The sequence below is a fragment of the Scardinius erythrophthalmus genome, assembly GCF_964197995.2.
Source record: "Scardinius erythrophthalmus genome assembly, chromosome: 19".
NCBI classification, from domain to species: Eukaryota; Metazoa; Chordata; class Actinopteri; order Cypriniformes; family Leuciscidae; genus Scardinius; species Scardinius erythrophthalmus.
Window position 1 is genome coordinate 11,899,786 of NC_138239.1, and position 19,028 is coordinate 11,918,813.

General features: G+C 43.2%; 1 protein-coding gene across 4 annotated transcripts in view; it reads right to left on the reverse strand.

The window, feature by feature from the left end:
• Positions 1-19,028, reverse strand: part of adam12b (ADAM metallopeptidase domain 12b) — a 112,504-nt gene that overhangs the window by 3,643 nt on the left and 89,833 nt on the right. For 2 of the 4 annotated variants that reach the window (XM_081394041.1, XM_081394043.1), the window contains 5 exons: positions 9,338-9,446; positions 7,650-7,788; positions 6,046-6,154; positions 4,248-4,508; positions 76-251 (listed from right to left, as the gene is read on the reverse strand). In XM_081394041.1, coding sequence (XP_081250167.1) covers positions 76-251; positions 4,248-4,508; positions 6,046-6,154; positions 7,650-7,788; positions 9,338-9,446 — 794 coding nt within the window. Of the gene's footprint in view, positions 1-75; positions 252-4,247; positions 4,509-6,045; positions 6,155-7,649; positions 7,837-9,337; positions 9,447-19,028 lie in introns of all 4 variants that reach the window. The other 2 variants (XM_081394040.1, XM_081394042.1) reach the window with 1 other exon arrangement.

The following is a 19,028-nucleotide window of genomic DNA, read 5'->3' on the forward strand; positions in this document are numbered from 1 at the left end:
GAGTAACCAAGCAAATGTGGTTAGTTTTCATGCATAAATATGTGAGTTTACCAGCAATATCACAATGGGACTGACCTGTTGGGCAGTGGTATGGAAGGGGGTGGTCGTGGTACTGTTGGAATCGGGATGGCTAGAGGTCCAGAGCCTGGTATCCGCACTCCCACCGCTGACATGTTTCGACCCACCCCGTGGCCTCTGAATAAGGGGTCTGCAGGAAGAGGTTTCTGTGGGGGACTGGGCTTGTTTTGGTCCTGCATGTGGCAACACATAAGATTTCCTGGTTTATCACACATAGCCACCTGGTCTACAATGGTTTAAATAGGTTTGATATTACAAAAAGGAATCGCAAAATTTGATACATACAAAATGAATTGTGGTTAATTAATTTAATATACCCAATATTCTGTTGGACAAGCAGGGGTCTTCCGTGTGAAAAGGGTTGAGATCAAGTATTAAAATGAAAAAATGTGTGTAAACAATGCTAGCATCCTACTGCCACTAGATGGAGCTGTGATTACACGCCTCGTCCTGGAAAACCAGGTTGGCAAAAATGCAGAATAACAAAACAAAATATGCAGCACTCCCATTGCCAACACCCAGTTCACCAAACGTTAAGTCAAGAGGTCATCATGTGTTACCAATTTACTCAGAGGATGAGGTCATGGCGTACAGCTGTTAGCTATTCACAGCTGTTCAGCCTTGTTTTGTGGAAAACAAAGGAGAAATAGATTCATTATAAAAGCTGTCATCCATTTCAAATACATTTCTGTCTTTATTTCTCCTCATTTACGGTTCTACCAATTGTATGGAAGTGATTTGTTTCTGCAAACGATCATCCTTGTGAAAACGATGTAATTATGGCAATACAAGACCTTTTAATCACGAGCGCACGACGGTGTGTCGAGCCATGAGGCCAATTTGTGAGAACTCCGTAAGAGGTGAAAGTGTTTCATGGCTCCCCGAGTAAATGTGAACTCATTCAAGAAGAAAAGGGCACTCAAGAGCACAAACCCCCCCCAGTGATTTCATATGTAAAGGGGTTTAATGTGAATGCTTTCAATGAGGTCAGCAAGCAAGCTTTAATGTATCAGGCATTTGTAATGTGTGGCTCAGTTGCAACATGTGAACTCTGAAAGGCTTTCTTGATGAAACCACTGATGGAGAGCAAAAAAAATTATGTATTTAAGTTATAAAGGGAATTAAAGGTGAACACGTATTCCATTCAATAGTTAAGACTGTGGCACAATCTATATGTAGGATCTTTAGCAAAATTGTTTTTACAGTAATGAACTGCAGTGGAAGTCAATGGGGCAAGGTAGAAATCTAAAGATATTTTTTTCTGTACAAAAATGCATAGCTGTAAAGTTTATATCGTATTTTTAAAAGCGGGGTCTTGTTCTGCATTTATTGATTTAATTCCTACGTGTGGAGATCCATGTCAACAGTATTTGGCTAGTTATGTCACGTCCCTTTTTGGTATCCCTGCACGTACCATGTGACATTTAGCAGGTTTATGAGCTTTATATAGTCATGGCACGCTGTTATATTGGAGATAACTGCACAGACATGGTTAGTAAATTACTTTATCAATGCTAGTCTTATACTAACATGTATAGCTTTATTTATACAAACAAAACAGCACATATTTTACCATCTATTTGAGTATGATGTCTTGCCCGATATTGTAAGTGCCCTAATATGTATATATATATATATACAAACTGTCAGCACATTCAATGCTTATTATTATTATTATTAAAATGCAGCAGGTAGAATTGAAGTATGACCATATTATCCCAGTTCTGTAAACACTGCAATGGCTCCCTAATAGTTCCTATTAAACATTGCATGCATTTTAAAATCTTGCTAATTACTTGCAAAGCACCAAATGGTTTAGCTCACCAGTTCTTGAGCGAGCTCTTAACGCATTATAATCCTTCTGTCTAGTTGATAATACCTCAATTGTAGGCGGTAGATCCTTTTCCTATTTAGCACCCAAAATCTGGAACAGTCTTCCTAGCCTTGTTCGGGAAGCAGACACACTCTGTCAGTTTAAATCTAGACTAAAAACACATCACTTTAACCTGACACACAACGCAGCCCTGAATGTCAGCAGAGACTGTGTCTACTAGACAATCCCCTGTCAACATGACAGCCATCGGCACAGATCCTCTGCAAAGACCACAATAACCAGACAGGTCCTCCTCACAGACCCTATGACCAGCTCCGGCTCCATACCGGTGTGACGAATCAATCTCCAAGCAAAAGGAACTGGAAGAATTTTTTAATGCTACCGATCCCGATCTGAATTCTGACTTGTGATGCAGCCTATATGGTATATTTCCTTAGGCACCATGTTTACATGATTGATACATTTTCTATGATTTGTACCTTAATATTATTTTTCCTTAAGCCCTTTTTAAAGTGAAGTAACAAAAACAAATAAAAGTGAATCCATGGGATAGGTACACTACATTCCAAGTACAATGAGTTATCATAAAAATACCCATCTTGCACTTATTTAGCAAAAGATAAATGTCTCCTTGAGGTGAGCCTTTCTAGTTTGCTGGATCTAGCCACAGTTTAGTCACTGCAGTGCGGAGAAGTGAGCTGAGATTCAAAGCAACAGATGTTCTTCTTCATGCTGTCTGATAGCATATCCTGCCAGTGTCCCTGAGCAGCACTTATCATCTAAACCACATACCTTCACACACGGATGTCTCTCATCCCATCTCACAGGAAAGCTCTCATGCACCCGTCCAATCTCATTCTCTCCGTATCACTTTCACTCCTCCGCCCTGCTCTGTCTACCTCACTCTTATATTTTTTGTCTTCATTTTATCTTCAAATGGAAACCTCATATAAGTAATTTATGTGTTTTGTAGAGCGATGGAAAGCGTAACGTCCTCGCTAATGTCTTCTTATCTCCATCCGCTTGGTCTCTGCATCTGTCTGTCGCTTTACAGCCAAAGAAACAGATCCTATAGAACTTATATCAGCTGCAGCCGAATGAAATACGCTAGATGCGAGCAGTGGAATGGAAAAGATGGGTTTTCTTAAAAGTGAAACTTATTTTAACTTTGAGCTCTGTGTTTTTAGATAGCTGGGTCATGTGCAAGATGCTGCAAAAGACACGAGTGCGAGTGCAGCGGTCAAAGGCATCCATCTAGCAAAAGTTGACATAAAACAATAAATTGGGAAAGTAGAAAAAAAAAAAAAAAGCGTGTGAACGGCCCCTTATGGTAAAACCTCCTTATCCACATGCCTTTTTGCAATTATTTTCGTGATTACCCGCTGACAAAATCTAGGGCTGGACACTGACAAAAATGTCATGATTCGATTCGAATTTGATTCACAAGCTTGTTCAATTTAATTAGATTCAATATCAAATCATTTGGACAGTGGTGGGCAGTAAAAGTATTTTTGAGGTTTATTTTTTAAGTATCTGTACTTTGTTGGAGTATTTTTTATTTTGGGAAACTTGAACTTTTTCTTCACTACATTCCAAAGCATAATACAGTACTTTTTATTTCACTATATTTTATAAACATGTCGTTTCTCGTTATTTTGAGCTGAAGAAATCGTCACCCGCTCTGAAACGCAAAAGCTAAGTCCGATTCGTGAACGAACTGATTCTTTTCAGTAAACCGTAATTCAATCACAAATCGCACAGAAAAACTCATTCGTGAAATGGGCCGATCCGATTCAAATGATGAATGAATCCAAATGATCCGGTCAGATTAACAATTCACAAGTCTGAATAAAAATTATCCAAGAATGGGAGATCCTCGGAGATCCTCTAATGCCAAATTTTAGGATTTATTATTGTAAATGTAAATCATATTTAGGTCACGACTGTCAGTCATCACTCAGTACTTTTTTCTTTGGTCACACTTTATTTTAAGGTGACATTAATTACAATGTACTTACTCAAAAAAGTACTGAGTAATATTAATTAACTACATGTACTTACTATAGACTTACGTTTAGGGTTTGCTTTAGGGTTAGTTACTTGTAATTATGCACAATTTGCTGTTATTACTTATTATTATTATTTTAGAAAGTACATGTAGTAACGTGTAACTACGTCACCTTAAAATAAAGTGTTACCTTTACTTTTAATACTTATCTATTTTATACAAAACAGTATACAGTTTTAATATCCCCATTAATATTTCAAAACCAGGCTAGCATTCACACTGATACCTGTTAGTACATGGTGACAGTCTGTGTCTGACAGCACTTGCCTGGTTGTTTGTGTAGGGAAGCTGGCGTGGGAGTGTGTGGAAGCCTGCCGCTCTGCCCGGCGAGTGTGTGTGTGAGACCAGAGTCCTATGAGGCGGGATAGAGGGCAAAGGCTGCAGACCTGAGCCTGTGCTGATGCCCAGTGTGATGGGCATGGGGTGGCTGATGTGGATGGGCTGGCAGCGGGTGGCACATTGAGGCAGCCGACGCAAACTGTGGAAGTTATGTGGAGGGAGGAGAGGCTCCGAACAGGGATGGTATGTCTGCGGAAAGACAGTCAGCTCTTGAAAAAGGAGACACGAGAATTCAATACGAGCTCTACTGCTCGCTACTGCTAACCTTTAAGACCTTTAGAGGAATCAATCTATACCTCTTTCAGCATACAATCCCATACTGTTCCAGGTGCTTTTTCACAAAGGTACTCATACATATCTGCTGTTTGGTATGGCACACTGCGCACAGACTAAAAATACCCAGATGAAGCAATCAATGCTTTAACATTCAAACACACTTAATAAATGGCTACTCTCCAATCATACAGAGACTTCCAGCAACAACAACTTCAATCATTATATTGTTATGCTACTGGACTTCATTAATATTCTTTGAGGGTCAATACTGAACAATAAATCAATTATGCACATAAGTCTCACGCTGTGTACACAGAAAGCCAGGGATTAATTGGCTTGGACAGGCATAGTAATTCTGCAAGTGAACTGACCTCATCTGCTCCTCGCTGGGCAGAGAAGACACTGAGGTAGTGAATTATGGAATTTGAGATTTAAAAAAAGTCTTGTTATTGCTTGTTAAGAGGGGTGTAAATAATAATTCAGATGACAATTCTTCACAAAATAACACCGGTAACACTTTACAATAAGGTTCTATTTGTCAAAACTACGTATACACAAACTAATAATGAAAAATACTTCTAAAGAATTTATTAGTCTTAGCTGATGTTTCAATATTTTAACATTTACTAATAGAGGGGTGCAGGTACAGTATGACGTCAGAACCATGAAGGATAATTCTCCGCTGGTTCCTTCGAGATTTTCCTATGTTTTTTTATTCATTTATTTGTAAAATAAAGCCTGTTGTAAACATAACTTGACTATTCTTTGACGTTTTATTCTAAAATGTAAATTACACACACCCATTTGAAAACTTTAATTTTGAAGCAGTTATGTTTACATTTTGAAAACGTACTTTTTTAATAAGTTACAAGATAAAACACCTTGGGATGTGAGTGTGTGCAGTGTACGTTATAGAACAAAAAGTCAAAGTGTCGTCAAGTTATGATTTTCACAGGCTTTCTTTTACACATAAATTGAAAAACCACATTATAAAACCCCATGGGAAAATCTCGAAGGAACCAGCGGCAAATTATACGTCCGGGTCCTGACATCATACCTGCACCACTCAAACATTATTAAAATCAAAAGTTGTATTAATATTATTTAATGGACCTGAGCTAACGTGAACTAACAATGAACAGTTGTATTTTTATTAATAATTGTTAAAAAAGATGGATGAAAACTGTATTGTTCATGTATGGAACATTACTGTAAGTGTTACCTAAAATCTGGTATTTGGTCAAACAATAACAATTTACAATGAATCTTCTCAAAAAACAACAACAACAACACAATTTTACTACCAAAAAATAGGTAAAAGAATTTGGATAAAAAATATTAAAAATAGAATAGAAACAAATTCTATATATAATATATATAAATAAGATATTTATTATTTAAAATATCAATATTTTGGACATTTTGATGATGAGTAGAGCACCACACTTACCTTGTCACATCGGGAGTGTAAAGGTAAAGAGGGGGTCTTGTGCTGAGGTGAGACCCTGAAGACGGACTGTGTCTGTGGGGGGCTGGGTGCTCGCTTTCGCCCAACTGATCTGTAGAATTAAGAAAGAGTTTTTGAAAAGTTTTATTTTACTTTACGATTATTAGGGGTGGAGAAAGGAATTACTACAGCAGGAATGTCCATTTTTATCTGTGGCATAATATTAATTCCCACAAAAAATATGACTTGCTCCTTACTTTTAAAAAGGAAAAATCACATTTATAGTAAAGCACTTACAATGTAAGTAGACAAGTAAATATAAAAATAGACACCGTTTAAAATGATAGCATGATGGTGTGACAGAATCTCATACATATACATACATACATATATATATATTAATAGTTTTATTTAGCAAAGATTCATTAAATTGATCAAAAGTGACAGTAAATATCTTTGTATTGTTACAAAAGATTTCTATTTCAAATAATATCCCAAAGTAAAACGCCGTGGTGAACACGTGAACACGTGTTCCATTTTTACCAAACTAGTACCATAAAATACGATACATTTTTCAGTGATAAACCTACCTTACAATAACTGTTCTGTTAATAACCCTCTGTCGATCCGACTGTCCGTAAGCGGTGATAAAAAAATGCGGAAGTATAATTTGTAGTTTTCACTAAAGCCCTTGAGCTGTCAAAAGTGTGCCGGATGACGGCTGACAAATAAATGTGAATTTATTATTTATGTGAATTTATTTATTATTATTATTAAGTATAATTAAGTTTTTTTACATATACTACCGAGATTGTAACAATACAAAGTAACACTTTAAGCAGCAATGTTGAGTTTTTAAAACATTGATGATAATAAGAAATGTTTCTTGAGCACCAAATCAGCATATTAGATTGATTTTTGAAGGATCATGTGACACTGAAGACTGTGTATGAAGGTGTAATGATGCTGAAGATTTGGCTTAATAAATTACATTTTAAAATATATTAAAAATAGATTCCAGTTCTTTCAAAAATGTTAACAAATCTAATCAATCACTTACTGACCTAATCCAACCTATTTAAACATCAATGTCATGATAAGATAAAGCCAATAACCCCTTAAGTGTCACACAATACACTCAATGATACTAGAAAGGGACTTGATGAGTAAAAGCACCACTTTTTACATGAAGTAAACTCCACCCAGAGGAATTACATCAGTAGTTCATCCACAAAGAAAACTATTCCCACTTCAAAAAAGATGATTTGGGCAACTGTAAAGCTTAAATTATAAACAGGGTTTTACTGAATAATTCAAGTGCTTTAACAAAATTACAGTCTTCACAATTAGACTGTTAAACCCTATGGAACGCAGGCCCAGTTTACCTCCATTGTAAGTGTGTTACTGTGACCATCATTTTTTTTAAGGAATGTCAAAATTATTTTCTGTTCCAAATGATATTGTGCCCCAAATATGAACTTATACTGAACTTAAAGCTTAATTCCTTTAAGCTTCCATACAAGGTTTTTCTTGGTGTCCCTAGACGGATACCAGCAGGAATCCAGGATCAAACACATTTTGGAAGACATTGCTGAAGGAAACGGCACCTTAGCTTTTGAATGGCGCTCTTCTTATTGACGCAGAGCATCTGAACCAGCGCTTTCCTCTTCAGGCACACAATCAGTCCCGCCGACAGCAAGCAAAGTAAGGTGACCAGCGCGCCCATGGCCACAGCGCTGCTGTCAGCTGTTGTCACATAGGACAGCACGCACATTAATACACACACTCGCACATCTGTTGTACAGCACGGCACAGAATGGCACAGAGAGGGAAAACACAAGAAGCCAGAGTCAGGTTAGTGTGAAAAGGAATTGATCAACATGCCTCTGTGTCTCCACCTGCATTGCTTTTTACAAGCTGTCTCAGAGTTCGTAAGTGTCTGAGTGCTGAGTGACATCTAAGCGCAGTGCTTCAGGTTTCCACCAGTAAATCAATGTTGTGTTTTGTCAATGCTGTTATGCTTTTCCACTGGAAAATCGTTTAATGGGTTTTGTAAGTACATTGTACTCGCAGGCTGCACTGTTCTACCTGCGGTGTGGCTGTCACAGAGGGGATGAAAGTGGTTAGAGCTCGTGCACTTCCTGAAGCAGTACGTTTTGGAAAATCTGAATGCATGAGGCTCAAATGGTTGAAACATATTCCATGCATGTTTGCAAGCATAAACGCTTCTAGGTATGCAAAACGTATTGTATGCATCTTTGCATTCTGAAATATGTTGTCAAAGCAATTAATAATGCAATGCAAGTATCCATTTTCAAAGAATGCTGTAGTAGGTACAGTATAGTTAATAGTCAGTTTTCTATTTTCTCTTTCTTCCTTTAATGTCTGATAGATAGATAAATAAACATTTATAATAATAAAAATAATAATTACACATGGTTAAATGGTACTGCTATAACATTTTTAACCAAGGATGGTAATTTTCTTAATTTTGTTTCATTTCTTTGTGTATAGCAGTTTAGTCAATCAATCAATCAATCAATCAATCAATCAATCAATCAATCAATCAATCAATCAATCAATCAATCAATCAATCAATCAATCAATCAATCAATCAATCAATCAATCAATCAATCAATCAATCAATCAATCAATTAATCAATCAATCAATCAATCAATAAACAATTAAAGAATTTAAAGTGCCCCTTTTATGCTATTATACTCCTAATTTTATTTGGAGTTCTCGTACAATAGGTTTACATCTAAGATCAAAAAACACTTTTATTTTCACATAATATTTGAACATAGAATTTGCTTTCGTAGCGCAGAAAACAACGATATGTCAACAATACCACCCATACTCTTCCAGGCCTCAGCTTCAACTACAATGTTTGAGGGCAGCCAATGATGACCATAGGCATTATGCAAATATACCTATGTAGGTTTGTAGCAGGAAGTGAGACTGGATTTGACGACTCATTTCGGCAGTTTAGAATCGATTTTTTTTTTTTTTAGTTGTCGTGCACTTTGATCTTTATAACTTTGCAGACCTTTTACATTAAAAAAAGCTATATTACAGAAAGAAAAAATATAGATAAAATAGGGGCATTTAAAAAAAATCTTATCTATGTTTGCAAACTTGCGTAGAAGAGTATGTTTCAGGCCTTAGACTGGAAAGGATAACATAATCACTGCAGCAAGTATTAATTAAGCATGTTAACTAAGTCATGCTGTGTTAGTATAGTGCATACTGCTCTAGCAGGCAAGTCAAAAGTGCAGCTGTACGTCACTGTACCGGCTTGTCTCATTGGTCCACTGTCCATGCTTCCACCAAAGCCCGCCCTATCACAGAAAGGAGGTGCCCAGTGAGCTTCACAATGGCAGTTCTTCTTGTTGTTGCATTCCTGTAAACATGAAGCAACCGGTGTCAATGCCACACGCAGCTTAAACCATCTGGTTAAATTTATTGCCGGACATTATCAGCAACATCCCGCTGTTCAATACTATGGGATAATGGAGTGAATCTCCTCATGAGCATTCAGATCATGGATGCTCTGTTCAATGGTGCATTCAAGGGCAACAGCGTTCCATTTGCACAAAACTGCATACATTTTTTTCCATCAGGGCATGTGTCAAGGGTTGCTGAGCAAAGTTGATTGATATCACTGGATGCTTAAATCATAGTCTGAATATTACATGTCTCCCTTCTAAAATGAAAGATGCAGCTATGTGTTTCCCATCATAAAACATGACCAAACTTTTTAGTCTCTCAAACTCTATCATCCAACTTTCTTAGATGCTATGATTGTTTCAACATAGGGGGAAAAACAGATAAACTCCTAAGCTTCAGGGTTGAAAGATTTTTTTGTTTGATTCTTGATTATGTGGATATACTTGGTTTCGAGACCTCTCAATGCTAGAAAAAATAGCCTTATTGGTCGAGATCAGGATCTTAGGTCGGGGATCTTGTTTTGGTCTGTGGCTTAAGGGGGTTTAGAATTGGTCTGGTCTTAAGTGTTCTTCATTGTTTTAGGTTTGGGCCAGTCTGGCATACAAAAGTACTAGCAGTCAGACAGTTCAGGATCTCAGGATGCTGACAGAACTCCCAACATCTTTATTAAAAAATTATCAATTTGTCTTGCAGCACATTTCCAGTAAGGAAATAGACCTTGGATGAAAAAATGGACGTAATTGCATAGCCTAAAACACACACAAAAAAAGAAGAATTCCAATTTAGGAAGCGTGTAACAAGAGAGAATAAATAAACCATTACACGCTTGCGCACGTGCCCTGCAGAGCTGACAGTGGGTGCAAATGCAAAAGACAACGTGGGGGTGTTCTTGGCCACAACATTTAGCAATTATATTTCAGTACTCCTTTGGCAAAAAAGCAAATGTGCACATGTGCCAAAAGATGATGAATGACACTTTAAATGCTACACAAATGAATTAAATATGACTCCTATAACCTTATTGGAGCGACAGAGATTGATTGTGAAGTACTTCAACAGCTGAGACAAGCCTCGAGTCACCCAGCAAGCTTGCAATAGTGTGGCCGGGGTGTGTGATTGAAAGAATGGTTTACCCAACATTTTAAATTCCTGTCTTCATTTACTTACTCTCATGTTGTTCTAAACCTAATGACTTTCTTTGTTGAAATACAAAAGGGGAAGTTTTGAAGAATTTCCGAGCTGCTCTATTCCATACAATTTAAGTGAATGTTGTCCAGAAAACTGGGAAAAGAGCATCATAAAAGTGCCTGTATTCCCAGACTTGGTTATAGCTTTGTGTGAGGAACATTTATGTACAGTAATCTTTTCTATTTAGAATATGGTCACCATTCACTTTCAACTTTAGAAAAGGACATACAACTCCTTTTGTGTTTCATGGATAAAAGAAAGGTATACAGGTTTAGAAAAAGTAGTAGTAGGATAAGTAAATGATGACAGATTTTCATTTTGCGCGAACTATTATTATTATATTCAAGACCTGTCTCAAGATAATTTTTTCACCATTTATCTCCGTGTAGAACCGCATTTTTCGCTACCGCCGTCTTGTCTCTTGTCTAAATTGCCGGTGCATTGTCTGGTTTATTTGTTATGTGATTCTAAAATGTAAAACTTCCTGTTTCAAATGCAGTCAATAACATATTCCCAATTTGATTTCTTTTGTTATTGTTGTGCCAGGTCAGACATCAATGAGGGATTGTGTCAAAAATGTCGCCAAAATTAATAGATGTGACTGCAAAAAAACTATGTGAGATCTTGGATTCTCTTACGAGAGGTTCTCTCGTATTGCGTAAGTAGCTTACGCATCGGGAAAGTCTTCTTTCTTCGAGATCTGAAGCCAAAAAATTATCCTTAATTTTGTATTCATTGTCAACGCAGTGCAGCAGCCGACAGACCTAGGCAGGCTAAATAAGCGTGCTCATTGGCTGCTCGGCTGCAACTGCTTAAGCCTATCGGTGAGCGCTCTGAACGCGGCAACCAATGAGGGCGCTTCGCGCCCTCCACACCCTTCTAACCGTCAGAATGGGCGTGGCCAGCGTGTATATATTCAGCGCTCACAGGCTAAAATTCTGATTTTCTTGTCTTCAGCGACGCTCTTCGCATCGCTGGATCTTGAGAGCCGCCGCCGTTGAAACCAGCGACCAGCAAGCTTAGGACAGCGCCTGAGGAGGAAGCCGGCCGTCTTCGCCGCCTTCAGCCATCCGTGCCTGCTACGCTATCCGGCGACATATCCTTTACATTATTACTGTTTCTGTGTGTACTCTAAAAGAGCACGAGGCGTTTTTGTAAAAACGCCTCGTTTTTGCGGCTCGTGCCGCGCCCCGCTCAGCAACGGAGACCGCCACCTCTCTGCGCTCTCCGCCTGGGCCGCGGGCACGCCGCCACCGCACTCTCCGAGTGCGAAGAGCTTTCAATGTCGACCCTGCGGGCTCGACTTGAAGCTTTCGACCAAGCTGTCGCTCCGCCTGTCCCTGCCGGGCCGCGCAATAAGAAGCGCCGCTCGCAGCGACCACCGGAGACTGTTGTGACTGAGGAGCTCGCCGGAACCTCTCCCTCGAGCTCTCTTTCGCCCTCTCCCTCCCGGCCGCTCAACCGCCGGCTCTGCCCGCGCCGCCGCCGCGTCAGGAGATGAGGTGAATGTGATAGATACCCGTACTCTCCCTCTTTTCGAGCCGTGCAATACGCCGCTCACAAGGGATGGCAGAAGCGGACGGTCTCGGAGCGAGTTTCCTCTCCCTCTGTTCGAGCCGCGCAAACTGAGCCGCTCACGAGGGATGGCAGAAGCTGACGGTCTCGGAGCGAGTTTCCTCTCCCTCTGTTCGAGCCGTGCAATACGCCGCTCACGAGGGATGGCAGGAGCGGACGGTCTCGGAGCGAGTTTCCTCTCCCTCTGTTCGAGCCGCGCAAACTGCGCCGCTCACAAGGGATGGCAGGAGCGGACAGTCTGAGCTCTCTTTACGTTACAAGAAAGCTACTCCGTCCTCGCGCGTCACCGGTGAAAGGGGAACAGAGTGTTTTCGTCCCGCCGTGGCCTGGACTATAACCTCCATTCTCACACATTTCTCAGTCCCCTCTTAAGTTCAGGCGACTGGAATTGTTACTATTGCAGTATACGAGCCTGTTATAAATACACGCTCGCCTGCAAGCAAACGCTGTCACAAGACATGATGACGCTAACCGCGTACTAATGTATTCTCCCCTGTGGCTCAGTGGCGGAATCCTAGACTGTCAAGCTAGAGACCCGGGTTCGGTCCCCGCTCTCGCGGCAGTTAAAGTTTATGCTGTTCGCTTCTCCGAGCTCGCGGCCAGTTTTTCTTACATACAGAAAACAAGCCCGCTCTCTCCCTCGTTGGGCCGTGCAGATTGCGCCGTTCAAGGGATGACAAAGCGGACGGTCACGAGCAGCGTTCAGCGTGCGCGCCTCACTCACCGGCGAAAAGAGAAGAGAGTGTGTTAGTCTCGCTACGGCTGGACAACCGCCAATCCTCACACATTTCTCAGTCCCCTCTTAAGTTCAGGCTACTGGAAATATTACTATTGCAGTAAACGAGCCTGTTTTAAACACACGCTCGCCTGCAAACGAACGCCGACACGACACATGAGGTCGCTTTTTATATGCTCGCGCTAACTGAAAGCCTATGTGATTCCCCTGTGGCTCAGTGGCAGAATCATACGCTTTCATGCGAGAGACCCGCGTTCGATCCCAGCTCTCGGGGAAAATAAAATTTATGCTGCTTGCTTCTCCGAGCTCGCGGCCAGTCTTTCTTACTTACAGAAAGCGAACCCGCCCCTCGCACCACACCTTCTCAGGGTGCTCGAGTATTTTTTGAGCGTCTAAACACGAGAGAAGAAAAGACGGTTAAATCCCGCAGCCCTGCGGCTGGACCACCGTCGAAGCTTAACGCTCTGTCAGTCCCCGTTGCCACGGCTACTGCAGCTGTTTACCCCGCAGTCAACGAGCCGGTATCTACTCGCTCGCCTGCGCGCATCCGCCATTCTCACGGCAACCCAGAAAATGTCAAAAGAGCATAATGTCTGGTTGCACGGCTGACGCCGTATGTGTTTCTAGTACAGTGAATGTGCCCACGTTCTGTGCTCACCCCTGTACACAAGCACTATACATCCCGTGTCTCTCACAGAGCCCACTCTCATGAAGCAGGCAAAAGCCGCTTTAGTGTTAAAAGTAGGTCACGTGTCCACTTCTCCGTGCCCACACCTACTCACCGCCCGCTCTGTCACACGGCCTTGCACGACCGGTCATGTTTTAAATGTGAGTCCTGTGCCCGCCCTCGAGCGCTCACACATACATTTTCGCGCCTCACACTATATGTTCCCCGTCCAAAGCCACCGGGACACTGTGTGTAAAACGGCCAGCTATCGCTACGTGCGATCCGCCGTATCTAACCACCAAGAGCGCGCGCGCCGCGCCCGCCCCTGAATGTAACTCCTGTGCCCGCCCTCGAGCGCTCACACATACTAACGAACATTTTCGCCCCGACGCCGCCATCGCGCGTCGCGCCTCACACTTTATGTTCCCCGTCTAAAGCCACCGGGACACTGTGTGTAAAACGGCCAGCTATCGCTGCGTGCGATCTGCCGTATCTAAGCACCAAGAGCGCGCGCGCCGCGCCCGCCCCTCCGTTTCGAGCTCTCGAGCCCGCGATGCGCGGCGATCGGAGCCCGGAGGCCATTCTGCCCCTGGCTGCACACGCAAAAGCGTGGGAAACTATTCCAGGCGCATCAGAATGGGTGCTAAGCACAGTAAAACAGGGCTATACTCTGCAGTTCGCTCGCCGCCCTCCGCGCTTTCAAGCGCGTATCGAGACCAGAGTGAATGGGGAAGTAGCACATCTACTTCGAGCAGAAATAGCTACACTTCTGTGCAAAAGGGCTATGGAACCGGTTTCCCCTTCCATGAGCGAGTCGGGCTTTTACAGCCGTTATTTCCTCGTTCCCAAGAAGGACGGAGCACTCAGACCAATTTTGGATCTGAGACGTTTGAACGAGGCTCTTATGAGAAGACCGTTCAAAATGCTCACAACCAGACAAATTCTCGCGCAAATTCGCCCGAGGGACTGGTTTATATCTCTCGATCTAAAAGACGCGTGCTTTTCAGATCCTGATAATACCCCGTCACAGGCCATTCTTGAGATTCTCCTTCGACGGTCAGGTATATCAGTACACGGCCCGCCTGTCGACACAGCGCGCGCGCTGCATTCGACGCCTGGCCGCGTCTCTCCGGCCGGGCAGCACCGTACCTCTCAAAACATTTCAGAGGCTACTGGGTTGTATGGCCTCAGCCGCAGCAGTGCTTCGGCTGGGTCTTTTACGAATGCGCCCGCTACAATGCTGGCTGAATGCCCGAGTGCCTCACAGAGCATGGGCTTCCGGCGGTATTCGCATCAGAGTGACTCAGAGCTGCGTTTCAGCTCTGAAGCCCTGGTTAGCGGCCGACTGGTACCAGCGGGGAGTGACAATGGGAGCTATCTCACACCGCAAAATTATCTCGACGGACGCTTCCACCTCAGGCTGGGGCGCTCTGTTCGAGGGCAAACCGGCTTTTGGCCTATGGTCAGACCGGGAAAAATGCCTCCACATAAACTGTTTGGAGATGATAGCGGTCGAGAACGCGCTCAGGCGCTTCCTCCCATTCATACGGGATCACCATGTGCTAGTCCGCTCGGACAACATGTCCGTGGTATCCTATGTGAACCGACAGGGCGGTGTCAGATCCAGGAATCTGTGCAGGCTGACAGAACGCCTTCTCGTGTGGGCTTACCGCTCGCTGCGCTCGCTGAAAGCCGCGCACGTACCGGGCCACCTGAATGTCGGTCCAGACAGACTGTCCAGGGACAACATTCCCCCGGGAGAATGGTCTCTGCACCTCCAGACAGTCCAGTTTCTCTGGCGCCTATTCGGCAGAGCGGAAATCGACCTCTTTGCGTCGAAAGACAATGCTCAGTGCCTGAAGTTTTATTTGAAGAGCGAAGACGCGCTGTCCCAGACATGGCCCAGCCTCCCGCTGTATGCTTTTCCTCCGATCTCCCTGTTGCCACAGGTCATTTAGAGGATCAGAGAAACGCACCACTCAGTGCTGCTTATAGCCCCACGATGGGAAAACCAAACTTGGTACCCAGAGCTAGTGAGGCTGTCGCACTCACCCCCGTGGCCGATCCCGGTGAGAAAGGATCCTCTCCCAAGCCGCTGGATCGATCTGGCATCCCCATCCAGAGCGCTGGTCGCTGCATGCATGGGTGATCAACGGATACCCGTTGACCTGTCAGAAGGGGTCGTGAACACGATCACACAGTCGAGAGCCCCCTCCACGAGACGGCTCTATGCGTCTGAATGGTCGGTGTTTTCTAAATGGTGCGCTACTCAAAACCTGGATCCGCGCGCATGCGGGGTCCCGCGGGTGCTCTCCTTCTTACAAGAGCTGTTGGAAAAGGGCAGATCCCCTTCCACGCTCAAAGTATATGTGGCCGCTATTACAGCGTTCGCTGAGACGACGCGCGGCCGGGCAATGGGAAGGAATGAGCTCATTATCCGCTTCCTCAGAGGAGCTAGACGGATGAATCCCCCGCGGCCCCCCTCGGTTCCCTCGTGGGATCTGTCCTTGGTCCTGGCGGCCCTAAAGGCTTTTCCCTTTGAACCGCTTGAATCCGCGGATCTAAAGTATCTGTCGCTTAAAACCGTTTTTCTGATAGCTCTGTCTTCAGTCAAACGAGAGCGCGTGCAAATCACCCAATCTGTTAGCCCTGCATGCCTCGAGTTCGGGCCGAATGACTCGCAAGTCATTCTCAGACCGAGGCACGGTTACATCCCCAAAGCGATTGGAACCCTGTTTAGGGCACAAGTTCCCTCTCGGCTCTGCCAGCATCCGATAGTGGGGACAGTGATAACCTCCTATGCCCTGTCCGGGCGCTGAGAGTTTACATCACGCGCTCCGCCGCTTTCAGGCGTTCAAAGCAGCTCTTTGTTTCCTTCGGCGGACGCACCAAAGGTCTTGCCGCCTCGAAGCAGAGCTTGTCCAGGTGGATAGTGGACGCGATAGCAGCAGCTTATGCCTCCAAACACCTGCAGTGCCCTCTGGGCATCAGAGCCCATTCCACTAGAGGCATGGCCTCGTCGTGGGCCTGGTCCAGCGGAATTTCTATCCACGACATTTGTATGGCGGCGAGCTGGGCCTCCCCGTCAACATTCGTGAGGTTTTATAACCTGGAAGTTCCTGCCCTACAGGCAAAAATATTGTCAGTATAAGTGACATGTATGCTCTGCCCAGCTCCCGTGTGCAGACTACGTTCATATGCTGGCGCTATTCTGGTAACTACTCAGGGTGAAGTGTTTGACTCAGACCGGCTGATCCGTTCTGTTTCCTATTTCCCGTTACGCGCTGTTATCGGTGCTGGCCCGCGCTGCTGGCCGCCCGCATTATTCTCTGCCGCGCGGGAATTTTTCTCTTCATGTGAGACCGACTATGTCGTTTTCTCCTACCCTTATGAGTGCTTATGTGCTGTATGGGCTCGCTCCGCCGGCCCTACTGTTTGTACTGTTATGTTTATAGACCGGCCGCGCCGCTCTATTTCATATGCTGCATGAAGTGCATGTACTGCGCTGGCCCGTCTCTCCGACCGGCCACATTTCCCAGCAGAGTGTTTTCCCCGGTTCCCCTGGGATTCATGGGCTGGATGCTCGGCGCACACGGCGTTGACAAAGGGTTCCCGATGCGTAAGCTACTTACGCAATACGAGAGAACCTCTCGTAAGAGAACGTACTCGGTTACTAATGTAACCTCGGTTCTCTCTAGAAGAGGGAACGAGTATTGCGTAACCTGCCGTGTCGCGCCACGAGCTTTTGCGCTTCAGACTGCGAAAACCAGAATTTTAGCCTGTGAGCGCTGAATATATACACGCTGGCCACGCCCATTCTGACGGTTAGAAGGGTGTGGAGGGCGCGAAGCGCCCTCATTGGTTGCCGCGTTCAGAGCGCTCACCGATAGGCTTAAGCAGTTGCAGCCGAGCAGCCAATGAGCACGCTTATTTAGCCTGCCTAGGTCTGTCGGCTGCTGCACTGCGTTGACAATGAATACAAAATTAAGGATAATTTTTTGGCTTCAGATCTCGAAGAAAGAAGACTTTCCCGATGCGTAAGCTACTTACGCAATACTCGTTCCCTCTTCTAGAGAGAACCGAGGTTACATTAGTAACCGAGTACGTTTTATATTATAACATATAATATAATTAAGCAATATCACAAGCTGATGTTTTCACAGCTGTAAATGTTAATGACTGCAAGTGTGATTTTGTTTATTGAACGTTTGTATAAAATCAATGTTATTTTTAAAAACATTAATCTAAACATTATTTTATGCAGTTGTAATTGTAAATTCAGATGCAACTTCTGTGACACCTCTGCATTGCCAAGATGAATTTTTAATTTAAACAGCTCTATATAGTGTCTTATAATTCTAATTATATGTATTGATTTAAAATAAGACATTTCTCAGGCAGTAAATGTGGATCTTAAGGAGTGCTGGTCTTGTCTTGGTCTCAACACACACTGGTCTCAGTTTAGATGGTCTTGAATGCAGCACTAGCATGAACTATCCCTTTAAATATCCACATTATGTATCAAGCTTCCATGAAAAACCAAGACTGACACAAGGTTACGCTGTGATCTAATTTACTCCAGAATGCTCGTCTTATCTGTGCTTTTAACTGCTATTTCAATCGTAGCAGTAATCTAGTTCAGGTGAAGCTACTAGTTAGCTAAGTGCTATTATGGGCATACAGTGCCCTCCACAATTATTGAACCCCCTGGTAAATATGATCAAAATTGGCTGTAAAAAATAAATCTGCATCAATTATCCTTGTGATCTTTCATTCAAAAAATGTGCAAAATTCTAACCTTTCATTGAAGTAAAAGAATTGAAAGTGGGGGGAAATCACATTATGAAATAAATGTTTTTCTCCAAAACACGTTGGCCACAATTATTGAAACCCCTAGAATTTTTTACGAGTAAAATATCTCTGAGGTATATTCCCATTAATATTTACCTTTTTTAGTACACCAGGGTGACTAGGAACATGAAACTGTCCAGCTATGACTTCGTGTTTCACAGGAGTTTAAATATGAGGAAACACAAAGGCCAAATCCCCTTAATCATCCATCACAATGAGTAAAACCACAGAATACAGTTCTGATGCATAGCAAAAGATTGTTGAGCATCACAAACTAGAAAGTGGCTGTAAGACAATAGCTAAAGAATTGAAAATCCCCATTTTGACCATCAGGGCAATAATTAAGAAGTTTTAACCAACTAAAGATGTTATGAATCTGCCAGGAAAAGGACGTGTGTCTATACTGTCTTAATGCACGGCGAGTATGAAAGTTTGAGTGGCCAAAGACTCTCCAAGGATCACAGATGGAGAATTGCAGAGATTAGTTGAGTCTTAGGGTCAGAAAGCCTAAAAAAAAA